Here is an 18,489-nt window from a genome sequence, read left to right on the forward strand (position 1 = left end):
AGATGAAGGAAAGGGCTCAGCCTCAAAGGCATCTGTAAAGTTTTATTTCTAAAATAAACAAGAGGGCTGAAGACAAGATGACACATTTTAGATTTCATCGTGTTTTATGATGGACCCACAGGTATTTATCTATTTTTCACTTGTCTGTATATTTGAACTCTCTTCCACCCCCCAGCCCTCCACACACAGACTTAAAGAGAGGCTTTAGAGGTAGAGTTCCTGCACAGGTCATGCGGGAAGAAGAGACACAGGGCAGAAATCTGGATCCCCATGCTGTACCAGTATGCTTTCTGTAATTTATAACAAAGGAGTTTAGGGTCAGCAAACTCCTCCTGTAAACCAACAGAGAGTAAATATTCTAGGCTTTACTGTCACAGTCCTTATCACAACCACTTAACCCTGCCTGTGTAGTGCAAAATCAGCCAAAGGCAACATGTAAACAAGCAAGCTGACCATATGCCATTAAAACTTTATTTATGGAGACTGAAAATTAAGTTTCATATAAATGTCACGGGTCATGAAATATTATTCTTTTAATTTTCTTTTTAGCCATTCAAAAATGCCAAAGAGTTATTTTTTGTTCACAGGCCATAGCAATCAGGCAATGTGCTGGATTTGGCCGGGGGAAACCATAGTTTGCAGACTTGATTTAGAAAATTTAAAGGACAGTTTTGATATAATCCCTACTGTTGTCACACTCTCACAATTCTCAATTCACATGGTTATCAGTGCTACAGCTATGCACCAGCTCTTCCCATCTACCTCTTACTACATTTTCTTTTAACAACTTAATAGATTTTCACTATGCAGTTAATGCTGGAAAAGTCATAACTTGAGAAATAAGGGTTTTTTTTTTTTTTTTTCTGGTGGCTCAGGTGGTAGAGAATTTGTCTGTGATGTGGGAGACCTGTGTTTGATCCCTGGGTTGGGAAGATCCCCTGGAGAAGGGAATGGCTACTTACTCCAGTATTCTTGCCCGGAGAATTCCATGGACAGAGGAGTCTGGCAGGCTATAGTCCATGGGGTCACAAAGAGTTGGACACAACTGAGTGACTAACGCTTTCACTTTGGGGCTTCCCTGGTTACTCAGCTGGTAAAGAATCTGCCTGCAATGCAGGAGACCTTGGTTCGATTCCTGGGTCAGAAAGATCCACTGAAGAAGGAATAGGCTACCCCCCTACTTCAAGCCTCGTGGGGTTTCATGATGTACAGTCTGGCTGTGCCATCAACAGTGAAGCAGGACTGGATATTCAACCTTAACTGTACTTTTGATCCCAAACCAGCTGCTTGATCCATTACATTTTACCTTTTTGTAGATGCCAAAGATGGTTCCAATGGACACAAGGCAGTCGATGTTGGATGATCCATCAAGGGGATCAAAACAGACCACATATTTACCCTGAACAAAAAAGAAAGAAAATATTAATACAACTTTGCTTTAAAAATGAATACATTGTAACAAAACAGAGAATATACACTAAGAGGTTAAAAGAAGAAATCTAAGGGAAAATTCAAGAAATGTGTTTATTTATACTCTGTCAGGGAAGGTATGAGATGGTACACAGAGTGAAAACAATAACAAACATATATCAAAAGATCATTAGGAAGAGAAAACACAGAATAGGAGGCATAGATGAAGGTGAGAAATACAAATATTAAATAATAATTTATTATATCATTGATTTGAATGAATCATCATTATGGTTTGAGTTTCCTGGGAGTCAAGGAAGAAGAGAAACAAGATTAGTCACTTCATTCTCTTTATTCATAAGGGACATGTTAGTTGCTCAGTCGTGTCTGACTCTTTGTAACCCCACGGACTGTAGCTTGCCAGGCTCTTCTATTAATCCATGGAATTCTCCAAGAAAGAATACTTGAGTGGGTACCCATTCCTTTCTCCAGGGGATCTTCCCGACCCAGGGATCAAAACCATGTCTCCCACACTGCAGGAAGATTCTTTACTGTTTGAGCCACAAATGTAATAATTTAGGTGAAATAAAGTCAACATTAAGGTCTATAAGAAAATTTTCATGTAGTTCCTACAGATGACACTTGGGGTTACAATGCACAGAGTTCTCACCCATATTCCTATTATAATTTCCAAAGGAAATAACCCTCAATGGTAGTGGAACTACCAAAGATTCAGTCTATGGATAGGATTTTCAGTGGTACTCTGGAGCTGATTGGTACTGGTTCTCAAGAGCCAATTGTGCACATCTCTTCCCAACTCTATTTTCAGTGATGTCATATTGATAACTTAAAATCAATTATGGGACACTATTTCACAGTTTCAAGTGACAAGTGCTACAAATTACAGATTTTTTTTTCTAATAGAGAGACAGTTTACCAGCATACCACTGGAAATTTTCCATCTCCAAGTTAGCCACTTTAATATGTGGTTTTAAATTTTTTGCATCAAATTAAGGCACTTCTCTGATTCCCTGGCTTCTTGCTCCTAACAAATCCTCCTGGCCAATGCAGGAGAAACTGTCATCAGGAAAACAGGAGTATGCTTATCACTACAGTGCATTGTAATCAGAGAAGTTGGGCTGACAGAGAATATTAAACAGCAAATTCAATCCTAAAATGAACATGCCCTAAACTGACAAGTACCTTTAGAAACGCAGCAGAGAACAATATGAACTTCAGTAGTATTTTAGGAATGACACAAAGCAATCAAATCGGATGTGACTCTCCATTCCTCTTATAAAGGTTAGACTGGATATCAGGCAGTGTCTTTAAATTGACCTCCTGTTGCTTTTTTCTCATCATACTCCTTCATGTCCTCAATTTATCTCAAACAGGGAAAGATAGTAAGCCATATAACTGCATTTTTCTACTCAAAAGGTATTATTAGTATTATGATTGTTGTTCAATAAAACCTGGATATACCCTTTCATTCACTTTTTCAACAATAATCTATTGTTGATCCCCTACAATGCACAGGTATTGTGCCAGATGCTGGGATATAGAGAATAGAAATTGTTCTCTGCCCTCAAGAAGCAATCAGATTGGAGTGGAGCAGGAGCCTATAGGGCTTTCTTAGGAAAGATCCTTTCCCCCACCCCTATGTCCTCTGCCTGCCTTCTGTCTGTAGAAAAACACTTTGGCTAAAGAATAAATTCAATCATAGAAGTGACAAAATACAAAAACAAAGGAAAACAATCAAGGAAGACCAAATAATAGTTTAGTTATTAAACAAAGTCAAGAACCTTCATTTCTTTCTTCTGAGCCATATCCCTTGAGCTGTTTTGCAGATACTGAATCCCCCACCCAGGTAGAAGAAGTTAACTACATGAAAACCAGGCTAACCATTAAGCTTACACAATTATTTTTAAGAACTAGCTTCAAGGAGATGGGAACAAACTGACCCTGGAGTTGAAGATTAGCCGTATTTAAAACAATCAAGATGACACCAATCTGACCATTACATGACCAATTTCAAGATGACTGTCAGGGCCGACTGTGCTATTCTGCATACAGCTCCTTCCCTCTGCCTATAACCCCCTGAAACTCCCCTCTAAAAACTCTTGCCCCTAGATCAGCAGCAGAGAGTTTGTTCTTTGGGATATGAGTCCACCTTCTTCCCACCATGACTGGTTTTCTCAATAAAGCTATCTTTCCTTTTACCCAACACTTGTCTCTCAGTGGGATTCCCTTGTGGCTCAGCTGGGAAAGAATCTGCCTGCAATGCAGGAGACCTGGGTTCTATCCCTGGGTTGGGCAGATCTCCTGGAGAAGGGAAAGCCTACCCACTCCCATATTCTGGCCTAGAGAATTCAGACCTAGTTCTCTGGCTCAGAGAACTATACAGCCCATGGGGTTGCAAAGAGTCGGACACAACGGAGCAACTTTCACTTTCCCTTTTTTTTCTCTCAGTATTTGATTCTTGAGCAACCTAAGTTTGGTAACAAGATTAATAAGATTCCAATGGATTCCAATGCATGAATCACTGATAGGAACTGCTAGCAGTTTAGATTGGCAGGAAGGTTGGTTGTGAAGATTGGAAACTAAGTGAATGGAGATGAAGCAAATGATGTAGTTAACAGAAGACAGACTTCGTAGAGCTTTGAACATGACAATTAAAAGAAGTGGAGATAAATATGAATATATTTGAGTCTCTCCCATGAATGAGCACATAGGAGAGATGATAACAGAATGGACTGTGGTGAAAGTGCGGACAGGAGAGGACAGTCTGAGATATGGCAGTGAGGAGGAATCTGTGAAATGATGACCGGTGGTTCAGGAGGGATCCAGGATGAGTCTTAAGAATCCAGCTTGGTTGAACAAGTGGAGTCATTGACGAAGCCAGAAAGAAAAATGATTACATTAAAACCCTCAGTAGCGTAGGAGCAGACCCACCCTTTTCTCAGGTTCTACTATTATGGCATGTTCATCTTCTTCTGACACAAGAACACAGGTAGCAAAAGATGACTTTAACACATTAACAACCAGGTCATTGGAGAGGACATCCAGCTTCTTCACTTGATCTCCCGTCACATTGGTAGTGCCAGCAATTCCATAGCTAGGGGGAAAAAAAAGCCACAAAAATATAAGCCATGAATACCAGAATGTTAGTGCATCTATAAAGTCACTGAAAGAGAGCATTTGGTAAGATTTAGAAGAAATGAAAGGAGACACATGGCTTGAGAGAAACAGAATGAGAAGGATGGCCGTCTCTCTGGAGTGGCTTCTGGAAGGAAGGCAATATTGTCGCTCACCTGTCCAATGCCTAGCATGATAACCAGCACAGCTTTGTGGCTAAATCCGTGTTTCTCAGCCTTTTTCTCATTATGGCCCTAAGGAGGCTTATTTTTTTCCTCTAACACACTCCCCCATGAAAATTTAATATTACAGATAGAGTGTATCTGTTTATGCACTATATGTCCATATGTTTCTTACCTAAAATGACTGTTTTTTTCACCACCACCAATAACGAATTTTTACCCCTGAATGCATGAGTTAATGTACAATGAGTTAGGTGAGAGACAAGGCAAGCAAAGAAACCTTCTGTGTGGGAGGGAGCCTGAGATGGGAACTAAGCCTAGGGATCTCTGGTTTTATAGCTGACAAGATCCTAAAAGAAAATAAATATTGATAGATCCTACCACCTCCTTTTATAGAGGAAGCTCACTCTAAGATACCTTCTCTAAACTGGAGCAGCAGAGCGGAGGTGAGAAGCTCACTTTGACTTCCAGGCCAGGCCCCTCCTGGTGGTACCTCACAACCTCCAGCAGGAGTCCTAGGGGCTGGAGGGAGTGGGAAGTCCGGAGTCCTTACTTTATTTGAAAGGTACCTGCAAATCAGTAATTGTGGAATTCCCAGAAACCAAATAGTTGGTCCAAAGTAGAGCCTAGTTTGTTAGAATGAGGGAAGAAAAGGGTTGTCATAGCCTGGGGTTGAATAGGAACACTGAAAGGAGGGGAAATGTTTTTGAGGAAGGATGCACAGAACATGAGAAGAGGCTGGATGTGGAGAGGGAAAGAGTAAGAGCATTGAAGATAATGCCAAACAGCTGAGAGTGGGTGTTATGGGGCACCTTGGCTGAGATGGCTGGGAGCACTTATCTGGGGACTGACTGTCATGGTATTCACTGCTTCAACTCTCAAAGATGCATTTTCTCTACACATAACTTGGAAGACTCTGGCTGGCCAAAACTGAGCCAGCACCCAAATGGCTCATCTGGCCTGACTCTCTCCAGGAAGTAACCCCAGTTATCACCGAGCCCATTCTCCAGTGTCGTCTCTTTCAGCAGCATTCTCCCGCCCACCTGGAAACATCATCTCATCCCTCCAGCCCTCCTCCAAACCCTTTTCTTTTCATTATGTCACTCCTATTTCATGAATGAAAGACCAAGGGATCTATCAGACTTGCAGCTGAGGTTTTGCTTCTCCTTCCACACAATCTCTTTCTCACTTCAATTGAGAGGCTGATGTTGATGAAGAAGGAAGGCAGCCAAATTCTGGGTTGAACTAGGGCCTGGCTGGACCCAATCACTCACTGGCCTCCATCTCCCTCAACAGCCCTACTGGCATCAATTGGCTCTCCTTCCTAGCCTGACATTTCCACCATTAAAATCATCACTAATTCAAAAGGGCAAACAACATTGATGGAAAAGAATATAGGCTTCCTGAAAGAGACCTGGCTCGGCCCTCAGCTCTACAAATCCTTTGCTTTCTCTGAGCAATCCTTTTCACTCATGAACATGGAGGGCAATGATGCCTCATGGGGCTGTTGGAGGATTACACACATCGCATATACACAAAGGGTTTAGCACAGCTCTTGACTTTCAATGTTAAATCCCCAGTTTTCCCACTAAAAGGAGCACTCATTAAGAATCTGCAGCACTATGGGAGGATTCTCAAGATCCACCTTGCTTCACCCATCATCGTGTTGCCATGATTGTTTAACTTTTAATTCCATGAGGATGAGGACAGAGGGGTATGTTTTTCCCCACTGTGTCCCAGCTTCCATCACATAGTAGGCCCTCAAGCAATACTTGCTAAAAAGTATCCACTGAAGAGAATAGAAACCCAAGCCTGAAGAAATGAGTATAGGACTCAGTAGACTTCAAGGTCACTCCACACCCTGGAGTGTGGAGGAAGCCTCTGGCACAGTCCCCAGAGTGACTGGCCTATGGGGACAGCTCCAGGGAGGCCTGGGGGGCTGGAACAGGTGGATGAGCCACCGAGGCAAGAGTGGGCAATACCTACTATCCATGTTCCACCTGCTCAGGCACCTGGCTCAGTGAGATGGGTGAAGAGCAGTTAGGCCTCAGCCCTCTCACTCAAAATCTTCCCAGAGGCCTGTGTGAGTGATTATTTATTCTGCAAATATTTTTTGTCCCCACTGTACTGAGTGCTGTGCTAAACAAGATGCCATTCAGCATCTAACCCTCATGGAGCTTAGTGAGTGAGGAAAACAAGAAATCAATATGTACTTCCGAATGAATAAGATGATGTCAGAAAGTGACAGGTGCTCTCATTTTAATAAAAGGAAACAAGGTGCTGGGGGACGGCTGGGAAAGGGTCAAGATGGTCAAGGAAGATCTCACTGCAAGGGAGCAGTTCCAGCTGAAGGATACTTTGGATGTTTTCCAAACAAAAATGAAGCTATGACAAAGCCCTAAGAGAGTCCAAATAAGCCAGCCAGTAATGATTCCAAAGAATAGCTCTGGGTTAGTAATTTATCCAAAGGGACAAGGACTTTGTTTTTCACATATTTCCAAATGGGAGGGGTTGCTCTGTGCACATTTATACAAGTAACTTTTTAAACCTCAAAGTCTTTCCCATGCTGTGGGCTACAAGAGGCTGTAGTCAGCCTCAGGGCAGCTGGCTCATCCAGCCGGGTTCCACTCTGCTGTTCTAGGGTTATAAGGCGGCTCCTGTCCTGGGGTCACACCACCTCTCAGGGGGAGTCAGGTGGGGCCATATAACAGCTGCAGAACTGTGGGGGACACTCCACACACCAGAACCCAAATTGCCATCTTGGCCAAACCATGCAGACCTCTGTGATGGCCCTGCCTCCCTGCCTGGACAGGTGGTCACCTCTCCATCCTCCTCTTTACCCCTGTGGAGCCTCCCTCCTCTGTTTTAACCAGAAAGATCCTTCCCCATCTTTCCTCCAGTTGCCTGTGAAGCATAAAAAAAAAATGAAGAGAGATTATTCTGGGCCCCTTAAAGTCAAGATTCAGGCACACTCTAGGATATCTTGTGGGAGGGTTTCCCCTAGTGGGACCTTGTGTTAGGAAGGTCTTCAAGAAGGATCAGGAAAGTGACTCTAAGGTAGAAACAGGCTTCAGAATGAAGAATGCCAATGAATGAAGAATTCCTGCCATCTCACTAGTGACGATATCTGAGTCAATACCCCCATCACCTTGGTTTCTGCATGGTGCACCTTAGCGCGTGAAGTTAGCTTTATCTCACATGGCCCTGCTTCATCCTGCCCAGGAATGACGAGCCAGGACTAAGCAAATGTTCAGTCAGGCTTCCCCCACAACGTCTCACGAGGGTTCCCCAGAAGGGAAGCAAGACCTGGACAGTACATATTCTACGGATCAATGAAAAGTCGGAAGCAGGAAAGGATTCTGCAACTTTTTTTTTTCTTTTTTTACTTTTTGGGTACACCTCCCTGGCATGTGGGATCTTAGTTCCCCAACAGGGATGAAACCCAAATCCCTTGCATTAGGAAGTGCAGAGTCTTCTCAAGTTGATTTTTCTTCCCAAACTCCAGAGAGTTTTTTTCTTCCCAAGCTCGGAGAAGTCATTAGCTGAAGAAAAGAGTTTATTTTCTTCAAAAGTTTTCAGAAAATCCTTTAAAACAATGCCGCTGCTGTTTAGTTGCTAAGTCATGTCTGTGTGACCCCATGGACCATAGCTCACCAGGCTCCTCTGTCCATGGGGATTCTCCAGGCAAGAATACTGGAGTGGGCTGCCATTTCCTTCTCCAGGGAGATCTTCCCTATCTAGGGATCAAACCCAGGTCTCCTGCTTGGCAGGTAGATTCTTTACCACTGAGCCACCTGGGAAGCTCCTTAAAAGCAATACTCTTCTGCATTTTGATCAGTCATCATTCCATCAAAGGTCCCAAAGGATAGAGCCTTCACTGTATAACCTGATGGCCACAGGCAGCAGCAGCAGGGAAAGGCAACAGCATCATGGGCTTTCCTCCATAAGCTGGGACCCTAGACCATGAGGGTTCAAATCCCAGCTCTGCCACATGCTGAACAATTCTGTGTCAATCTCTTAGCATCTCTGATCTTTGGTAAAATCGGAATTTAGTGTATCTATGGCACAGTATGTAGAGAAGGAGTGTAAATGGGTTGACAAGAGTAAAGGACTTAGAACAGAGACTGGCACCAAGGAAGTCGGCAGGAAACAGAATCCCACCCTCAACACCCCTCAGCAGGAATACAACCCTGCTGAGAAGCACCAGAGGGACCTGGGCTCAAATTCTGCCTTTTTCTCTTGCTGATTGCATGATTTCCATCAAGTTGTCTCAGCTCCCTGATGGTTCATTTCTAGGCTTTGTAAGGACAAGGACTAATCCACCTGATGCACCTGGTTCATAGAGGCCAATGGCAGCCATCACCATTCTTAATGGAGCCCCACATGTGGTGCTGTGTGCCTGTCCCACAGGAACCCACTAAGTACCGGTTGGCTGATGAGGGGGAGGGGAACTACTTCTGAACCAGTTTTTCAGGCAGCTCCTGGGAAGACAGCCAGCGCAGAACAGTGTCACAGATAGCTAAGCAAAAGAAAGTGCTCAAAGTTCACATTTGACTAACCGGTCATTTTGAAATGAAATGTATTATTTCATTTCAGACGCTTATGACATGTCACCTCAATTTTATTCATATTAGTTGGCCCTGCAGCCCAAGTTGTTCAGGGTGGCACAGCATTCTGTCAAGGTTTATGTCTCTGTGACTGTTCAATTTTAAATCCCTGGAGACACAAAAGTCCTCCGAGCTTGGGAAGAAAAAACTCTCTGGAGTTTGGGAAGAAAAAATCAACTTAAATTTTGCTGTCTGTAATTTCTCTTTCTCTCTCTCTCTCTCTCTTTGGCTACACCACGCAGCAAGTAATCTCTCTTCCTTTATACTTACTATATAAACTTCACTGAAACTGTGAAACAGCTATAAGTCACTTTAATTCACATGGTGGGAAACTCTTTAGAAGGATAGGTTCATTTGACCAGTGTTTTTAAATCCTTAGAAATTTGGACTAAATATTAGCATGTTTTTCTTTTTTCAAATTTGCATACAGTTTCTAGAGCTGTTTTAAAGCCATAAAGTCTATGATTACTGATAGTCTGGGAAAGTCTCCTTTAACATTCCTGAAGCACCTCTCTAGATACAAGGACTGGAGTCAGGGCCACACTTAGAAAACTTTCGATGACTTCCTTGATTTGCTAACTAACTAGATCTTTTCCTTCTGAGGTCAGCATGACCATGTAAAGTTCTTGAATTAGCATGCACCAGAGCCAAGGAGGAAGAGCTCATCTTCACAAGAAAAAGGGAGGCAGATTGTTATTTAATCCTTATTGCTAAAGCAGACTTGTTGATTGATTCTGAAGTAAATGACCAACCATTCATCCAACCCAGAACATCCAAAGGTCAGATCAGAAATACAGTCCACCCTGGGTATCCTGGGGTTTGCATCCACGAATTTCCACCTGTGGTTAATTGAACCCAAGATTACTCAGGGCAGATGTACTCAGACATTTTATCTAAGGGACTTGAGCATCCGTGTCTTTTGGTAGGTGAGGGGTGTCATGGAACCAATCCTCATGGACATCTAGGGACAACTATATTTTGAAGAAGAGATGCCAACCAGAGCAGCTTCAAAGGCTGCAAACCCCAATGTTGGCTTAAGTTCATGCCAGCCCAAAGTGTGCTCATAGGATGGTATCAAATCCTCACAGAAATTAAACAGCAGAGCCACCAATCTGAGCCCAGCTCCATCTCTCCAAAATATGTTCTTAAAGCCAGATGGTCGACATCAAAATCAGATTGATTATATTCTTTGCAGCCAAAGATGGAGAAGCTCTACACAGTCAGCAAAAACAAGACTGGGAGCTGACTGTGGCTCGGATCATGAACTCCTTATTGCCAAATTCAGACTGAAATTGAAGAAAGTGGAGAAAACCACTAGACCATTCAGTTCAGTACAGTTCAGTTCAGTCGCTCAGTTGTGTCCGACTCTTTGCGAGACCATTCAGGTATGACCTAAATCAAATCCCTTAGGACTATACAGTGGGAGTGAGAAATAGATTTAAGGGACTAGATCTGATAGATAGAGTGCCTGATGAACTACGGATGGAGGTTTGTGACACTGTTCAGGAAACAGGAATCAAGACCATCCCCAAGAAAAAGAAATGCAAAAAAGCAAAATGGCTGTCTGAGGAGTCCTTACAAATAGCTGTGAAAAGACGGGAAGCGAAAAGCAAAGGAGAAAAGGAAAGATATAAGCATTTGAATGCAGAGTTCCAAAGAATAGCAAGGAGAGATAAGAAAGCCTTCATCAGTGATCAATGCAAAGAAATAGAGGAAAACAATAGAATGGGAAAAACTAGAGATCTCTTCAAGAAAATTAGAGATACCAAGGGAACATTTCATGCAAAGATGGGCTTGATAAAGGACAGAAATGGTAGGGACCCAACAGAAGCAGAAGATATTAAGAAGAGGTGGCAAGAATACACAGAAGAACTGTACAAAAAAGATCTTCGCGACCCAATCACGATGGTGTGATCACTCACCTAGAGCCAGACATTCTGGAATGTGAAGTCAAGTGGGTCTTAGGAAGCATCACTGCGAACAAAGCTAGTGGAGGTGATGGAATTCCAGTTGAGCTATTTCAAATCCTGAAAGATAATGCTGTGAAAGTGCTGCACTCAATATGCCAGCAAATTTGGAAAACTCAGCAGTGGCCACAGGACTGGAAAAGGTCAGTTTTCATTCCAATCCCAAAGAAAGGCAATGCTAAAGAATGCTCAAACTACCACACAATTGCACTCATCTCACATGCTAGTAAAGTAATGCTTAAAATTCTCCAAGCCAGGCTTCAGCAATACGTGAACCATGAACTTCCAGATGTTCAAGCTGGTTTTAGAAAAGGCAGAAGAACCAGAGATCAAATTGCCAATATTTGAAGGATCATGGAAAAAGCAAGAGAGCTCCAGAAAAACATCTATTTCTGCTTTATTGACTATGCCAAAGCCTTTGACTGTGTGGATCACAATTAACTGTGGAAAATTCTGAAAGAGATGGGAATACCAGACCACCTGACCTGCCTCTTAAGAAACCTATATGCAGGTCAGGAAGCAACAGTTAGAACTGGACATGGAACAACAGACTGGTTCCAAATAGGAAAAGGAGTACATCAGGCTGTACATTGTCACCCTGCTTATGTAACTTATATGCAGAGTACATCATTAGAAATGCTGGGCTGGAGGAAGCACAAGCTGGAATCAAGATTGCCAGGAGAAATATCAATAACCTCAGATATGCAGATGATACCACCCTTATGGCAGAAAGTGCAGAAGAACTAAAGAGCCTCTTGATGAAAGTGAAAGAGGAGAATGAAAAAGTTGGTTTAAAGCTCAACATTCAGAAAACTAAAATCATGGCATCCAGTCCCATCACTTTATGGTAGATGGATGGGGAAATGGTGGAAACAGTGGCTGACTTTATTTTTCTGGGCTACAAAATCACTGCAGATGGTGATTGTAGCCATGAAATTAAAAGACGGTTAGTCCTTGGAAGGAAAGTTATGACCAACCTAGATAGCATATTAAAAAGCAGAGACATTACTTTGTCAACAAAGGTCCATCTAGTCAAGGCTATGGTTTTTCCAGTGGTCATGTATGGATGTGAGAGTTGGACTATAAAGAAAGCTGAGCACCGAAGAATTGATGCTTTTGAACTGTGATGTTGGAGAAGATTCTTAAGAGTCCCTTGGACTGCAAGGAGATCCAACCAGTCCATCCTGAAGGAGATCAGCCCTGAGTGTTCATTGGAAGGAATGATTCTGAAGCTGAAACTCCAATACTTTGGCCACCTGATGCGAAGAGCTGACTCATGTGAAAAGACCCTCATGCTGGGAAAGATTGGGGGCAGGAGGAGAAGGGGACGACAGAGGATGAGATGGTTGGATGGCATCATCGACTCAATGGACATGGGTTTGGGTAAACTCCAGGAGTTGGTGATGGACAGGGAGGCCTGGTGTGCTGCAGTTCATGGGATCGCAAAGAGTCGGACATGACTGAGCGACTGAACTGAACTGAACTGAACTGATCTGAAAGCCCCCCATGTTTCTGTTCTGCTAAATCAGGTCCTGGTTTTCTTCTCTGCCTATCTCGGGTGCATGTGTCAAAACCCAGAGGCCTAATCTTAAGTCACTTCTTCATACCCAAATTCCAGACTGTCGCCACTAACTGAAGGCTGCACAACATCTTCAATAGGATGCCCCTCTCACACCTCAAGTTCAGCATCTCCATAATGTTGGAATCATCTTCCCAGCCTTCTCTAGCCTCTAAAACTCAGCCCCTCCTTTGGAATTGTGGTTTTATTTTCACTGTTTTGTTTTTTAACATTACAGCCCTGATCTCAGTTGCTAGGATCTGCTCTTTGAGAACCTCCCTCACTGTCATTCTCCCCCAGCCCCCACCCAGACTTCTCCCATGTTCCCCCATCTCCTCTAATCCTGCAGTTCTGAATCCTGATGGGTTTCCACATCTTCCACTTTCCCTCTTCTAACTCTGTACTTCCAGTCATAGCTGCCCCAGATGAATCTCCAATCGTGCCACTGCCCCACTCAAAAACCTGTACCTCTCCCCTTTGGTCACCCCCTCAAAAATAAAGTATTCACCCTTGCCACATAATGTTCCCCCAATGCGCCCACAATTTAACATCCACAAATGCTCCATCACTACATTACATGAAGGGTTCCAGGTTTCAGTCAAACCAAATAAGCACCTTTTCCAGAAACATCTTCCTAGCTTGTACCTCTCCTCACATGGCAGCCCAGCCATCAGGCCTTATGACCAGCTATGCCTGCCCACTACAAACAACCATCTTGATGGGCCACCATCTTTCGCATCCACATATTTTTGCCAACTATACAAAAGTATCTTTCAGAATCTCTATTGCTGAGACTTTCCTCTTGGTTCAGGGGTTAAGACTCCATGCTCCCAATGCAAAGGGCCCAGGTTTGATCCTGGTCAGGGACCTAGATCCCTCATTCTCAAAGGAAGACCCCTGCAGGTAGGAACCAAGATCCCGAGTGCTGCAGCTAAGCCTGGAATCATCCTACCTTTCTCCAGCCTCTAAAACTCAGCTTATGTGGCCAAATAAATCTCTTTTGAAAAGATTCTCTATTGTATTCTAACTCTATACATGTAATATTTTCCCTAAAGCATAACCTCTGTATCTTTCTCATCTCTCAGTAACTTCTAAAATTTAAGAGAGAGAGAGTGAGCTCCAGGCTCTATGTTTAAACTCCTGATCTGCCTGATGAGGAGTCAGGGCTGATGTCCATAAACTGGTCCCACAAGGTTCCTGCAAGTCTGCAATCATCTTGTCCCTCTGGCTAGATGCCCTACTAGGGCAAGTCAGCAGCACTAACAAGTTATTTGCAGGTACACTAGCCTTTTCATCCAGAATATCAAAGCCGATAATAAGCATAATTTGGAGCCCAAGTTGAGATCTTATCTTATTGCCCCCTCCCCAACTACATATGATACAGAGACAGTCAAACTTACTTTCCCACGGGCATACAGAATGTTCAGGTTCTACTCTTTCTCTGTCAGCCATCCACATGACCATGTGAAATGCCCATTTCATGGGTACAATGCTCTTTGAAATAGTGAAAGACCAGTGACATGCCCAAACATACGGGAAATGTCAAATAGCTCATGATATGGCTGTACAGTGGAACACTGTGTGTGCTAAGTCACTTCAGTTGTGTCCAACTCTTTTCAAACTTATGAACTACAGCCTGCTGGGCTCCTCTGTCCATGGGATCCTTCAGGCAAAAATACTGAAGTGGGTTGCCATGCCCTCCTCCAGGGAATCTTCCTGACCCAGGGATCGAACCTGGTTCTCTAATGTCTCCTGCATTGACAGGCAAGTTCTTGATCACTAGTGCCACCTGGGAAGCCCTAGTGAACACTATGCAGCAGTTAAAAAGGAGGAGGTGAATTTACATGTCCTGACATTGGAGGAGGCTCATTAGGTAGAGTTGAATAATGAAAGCAAACTGCAGAAAGGCATGTCAAGTGTGATTCCATTTTGTTTGCTGTTTACAAATAGTCACATGGAAGTGCTTATCCATGTATAAATTTATATTAATATAGAGAAGTATCTAGTAAAAAAAGAAACCCAGTAGATTATGAACAGTGGATACCCCGGGGAATGGATAAAGGTGGGTCTCACTTTTCCCTTTGTGTTCTTCTGAGTGGTTTGAATTTTTGTTAAGTAACATATACAGGGTTTCCTTGGTGACTCAGATGGAAAGGATATGCCTGCAATGAAAGAGACCTAAGTTCAATAACTGGGTCAGGAAGATCCCTTGGAGGAAGGCACAGCAACCCACTCCAGTATTCTTGCCTCGAGAATTCCACGGACAGTAGAGTCCATGGAGTTGCAAAGAGTTGGACACAACTGAATGACTAACACACACACACGTGCGCGCAACATATGAAGGAATTTATAATTATAGCAAAAACTATTTTTTAACCTAGTGCTTACAGGTGTCTAGTTTAAAAAATATGCACAATTCATACAGCCAGAATTGGCACCCTTTGTCCGGTTTCTACTAATATCCCACTACCTACGGTCCCACTATCTGAGGTTACTTATAAGGTGGGAAAAAAGAAGTGAAGTCATTCAGTCGTGACTGACTCTTTGCAACCCCATGGACTGTAGCCTGCCAGGCTCCTCCGTCCATGGAGTTTTTCAGGCAAGAGTACTGGAGTGGGTGGCCATTTCCTTCTCCAGAGGATCTTCCTGACCCAGGGATCGAACCTGGGTCTCCCTCATTGCAGGCAGACGTTATACCATCTGAGCCACCAGGGAAGCCCTAAGGTAGGAAAGATGCACCTCAAAGCAGATCTTGTGTTTCTGAGTCTCTTTGGGGTTGTGAGAGGTGCTGACACATTTTTAAATAATACAAAAATGACAAGCACTCTTTTTTAAAACAGTAGGAAATCCTATGGATAGAGGAGCCTGGTGGGCTACAGTGCATGGGGTGGCAAAGAATCAGACATGACTGAGTTACTTTTACTTACCTTCACTTTTTAAATAAGCCCCCTGGTTTTCAAAGTCAGGTAAAGCTGTGAGGACACTTTTACTTGTTGTACATTACGTTTAAAGTAAGAATTTAATTGAATGTTTCCTAAAGCAAAGTCTCCTTAGACATGTATTAAGAAGGTCATAGGTGAAATAGTAATGGAGTCACCACCTTCTAACATATTTCCCAATCCCTCTCCCATCAGGGCCCAACTTTGCTTGACATCTACAAATAAATGATGATACACTCTTTCCTTAAGAGTCAGCTCGGATAGATTGGGAGTTTGGGATTGACATGTACACACTGTTATATTTAAAACAGATAACCAATAAGGACCTACTGTATAGCACAGGGGACTCTGCCAATACTCTGTAATAACCTAAATGGAAAAAGGTTTGAAAAAGATACATGTGTATGTATAACTGAATCTCTTTATTGTATAACTGAAACTAGCAGAACATTGTTAACCAACTATACTCCAATATAAGATTAAAAAAAATTTTTTTTAAGTTAGCTCTACCAAGCCATACTGTAAAACCAAAGGCGAAGAACTGACAAGATAAGGAATCCAGGTTTCAGGGGCTGGGCTTTTTCAGCTGCAGTGAGCACTGTGTACAATGCTTATGAAGTGCTCCTGAGTATGAGAAATACTAGGAAGGAGTATGAGCAATCTGAAAACCCAAGTATCCTTCAGCTAAAGTGAGGACCAGTCTAAACATAAAATCCTTGTGCACACCAGAATAAAGCAAAGGGTATTTGTCTTAGTAACGTAAAAGCCTCACAAGAAGGTACCCTTTGAATCCCTGTGTCTGTTCATTCCTTTACTACGCACAATGTGATCTGCAGACCAGCAGCCCTACCACCACAGAACTTAGAAATCCAGCATCTCAGTCCCCACCCCAGACCTTCTGCAGCCCCGTGTACACCAGCACTGAAGCCCTGAAGGCGCTAAATACTGCAGGCTTCCTCCCAGCCTCCTCCCAGCCCGGCTTACCTGCTGCTTCTTAACAAGACTTGTTCAGGGTCAAGGAGATACTCAATTAGAAACCTGACTTGGGACCCCAATTTCAAAGGGAATGAAAGCAAAAGGAGAGAAAAACGGAAAGGGAGGCACGGGGACCAGCACTTTCCCATTTGAGGCTAGGGTGGGTGTGGTGGGCAGGCCAGGTGTCCATGGGGCCAGTCAGTTTCACCAGGAGGAGGCCGAGAGAGGTGCCAAGGCTGCTCAGCCCAGGGGCGCCGGTTGCAGGGTGGAGGCAGGTATGGACTGTGAGACAGGCCCCCCAAGTGGGCACCCACAAGCTTAAGGGAGGGGGGAACTAGGGCTTGAGTGTGGTTTGAGCTTCTGCAGAGGAGCTACCGGAGACAGTGTGTAGGTATCTCAGCTATCAGAGAGACAGACTGACAGGAGGGGCAGAGCACCGACAGCACACTGCCTGGTAGATCCCCAGCCAGAGAGAAAGAGGACTCGGCCAGGGTGGGGGCTGGGGGGTACAGAAGCCTGACTCACAGGTGCGCGATGCCCGCCTTGCGCACGGCCGTGGAGATGGCTTTGACCGCGGTGCAAAGCGAGTTGAGCAGTTGGGTCATCTCGCCCGTGCCACGGGCCTTCCTGCCCTCTTCCATGACGAAGCGGGTCACGGTGACGATATTGGTGTCGAAGGCTGCCTGGTCCGTCATGCTGGGGCCCGGTTGCGGCTCGCTGGGCGACAGGTGCGGGCGGCGGGAAGCGGTGGGAAGCGGCCGCAGCACAGAGTGTCAGCGCGGCGGCTCCGGAGCGGGCCAGGTTCCAGTCCGGGGGCCGGGTAGCCTATAGGCGCGGGTCACCGCCCTCCGCCCCCGGGAACACCTCCGCGCCCCGGACCCCGCCCCCCCGACTGCGGCCCCGCCCTCTCCGACCCTCTATGACGTCCGGGATCCTCGTCCAGTCTCAGTTCCCCCAGCCGCTGGGTTTCCCCCCGCCTCGTGCCCCGCCCCCACCCCACCTCCGCTTCCTCGCAGTCGCCGCGACGCGCCTCTGCCCAACTGCCTCCAGCGTGGTAGAGCGCTACTCTGAGCCATGGTCCTTTTCAGTTCGCACGACGACCTTGCCACGCAGGTGCAATCCTGATTGCCGCCCTACCCCGCTAAGATAGAAAACGGAAGTTGGGAAGGTTAAGCGCAGTGCTCAGTGCAGCCTGGCTAGTGAGTGAGAAGCCCGCGCTGCAGCCCAGCTGCTCCGGGGTTCAGGCTCTAACCGCTGTGCTTCCCACCGCCACCGTCGTCACCTGCCATCTGCTCCCTGCCCTCTGTCCACCCCTGCTTGTCCTGTCGTCTGATTCTTCTGACCAACTTCAAGAGACTGGATTCCTCTGTTCCTTACTGTCCGATGGCTTGGTTTTGGATCCTTAATTCAGATCTGTTCTCAAGATTTCTGTAGTCTGAGAGCTATTAAAGGGACCTGTTAATGCGAGTTCCTGTGCCAAACCCACAGTAAGGCCAAACAAAGTCAAACAGTCTGAGTTTGGAGCAGAGAAAGGTTTATTGCAAGGCCATGCAAGGAAACAAGGTGGCTCATACCCGGAAAAGTTTCCAGCTCCTCAAAGGATTTTGGCAAAGTATTTTTAAGGGCAGATTTGCCGGGGGCGGGGGTGGGGGGGGGCGGCGCAGGGGGCAGTGGCAGGGGCTATGTGCTCATTGTCATCAAGCAGTTTCTTCATTT

At 44.7% G+C, this 18,489-nt stretch overlaps 1 protein-coding gene across 1 annotated transcript in view; it reads right to left on the bottom strand.

The window, feature by feature from the left end:
- The window catches only part of FBP1 (fructose-bisphosphatase 1), a 30,934-nt gene extending 13,270 nt beyond the window's left edge, over positions 1-17,664 (bottom strand). The window contains exons 1-3 of the mRNA XM_061426100.1: positions 17,299-17,664; positions 4,363-4,525; positions 1,307-1,399 (exon numbers count right to left, since the gene is read on the bottom strand). Of these exons, the coding sequence (XP_061282084.1) occupies positions 1,307-1,399; positions 4,363-4,525; positions 17,299-17,468 (426 nt within the window). The 5' untranslated portion in view covers positions 17,469-17,664. The remainder of the gene's footprint in view (positions 1-1,306; positions 1,400-4,362; positions 4,526-17,298) is intronic.
- Between the last annotated feature and the right edge of the window lie 825 nt (positions 17,665-18,489).

The sequence above is a fragment of the Bos javanicus genome, chromosome 8, assembly GCF_032452875.1.
Source record: "Bos javanicus breed banteng chromosome 8, ARS-OSU_banteng_1.0, whole genome shotgun sequence".
Classification (NCBI taxonomy): Eukaryota; Metazoa; Chordata; class Mammalia; order Artiodactyla; family Bovidae; genus Bos; species Bos javanicus.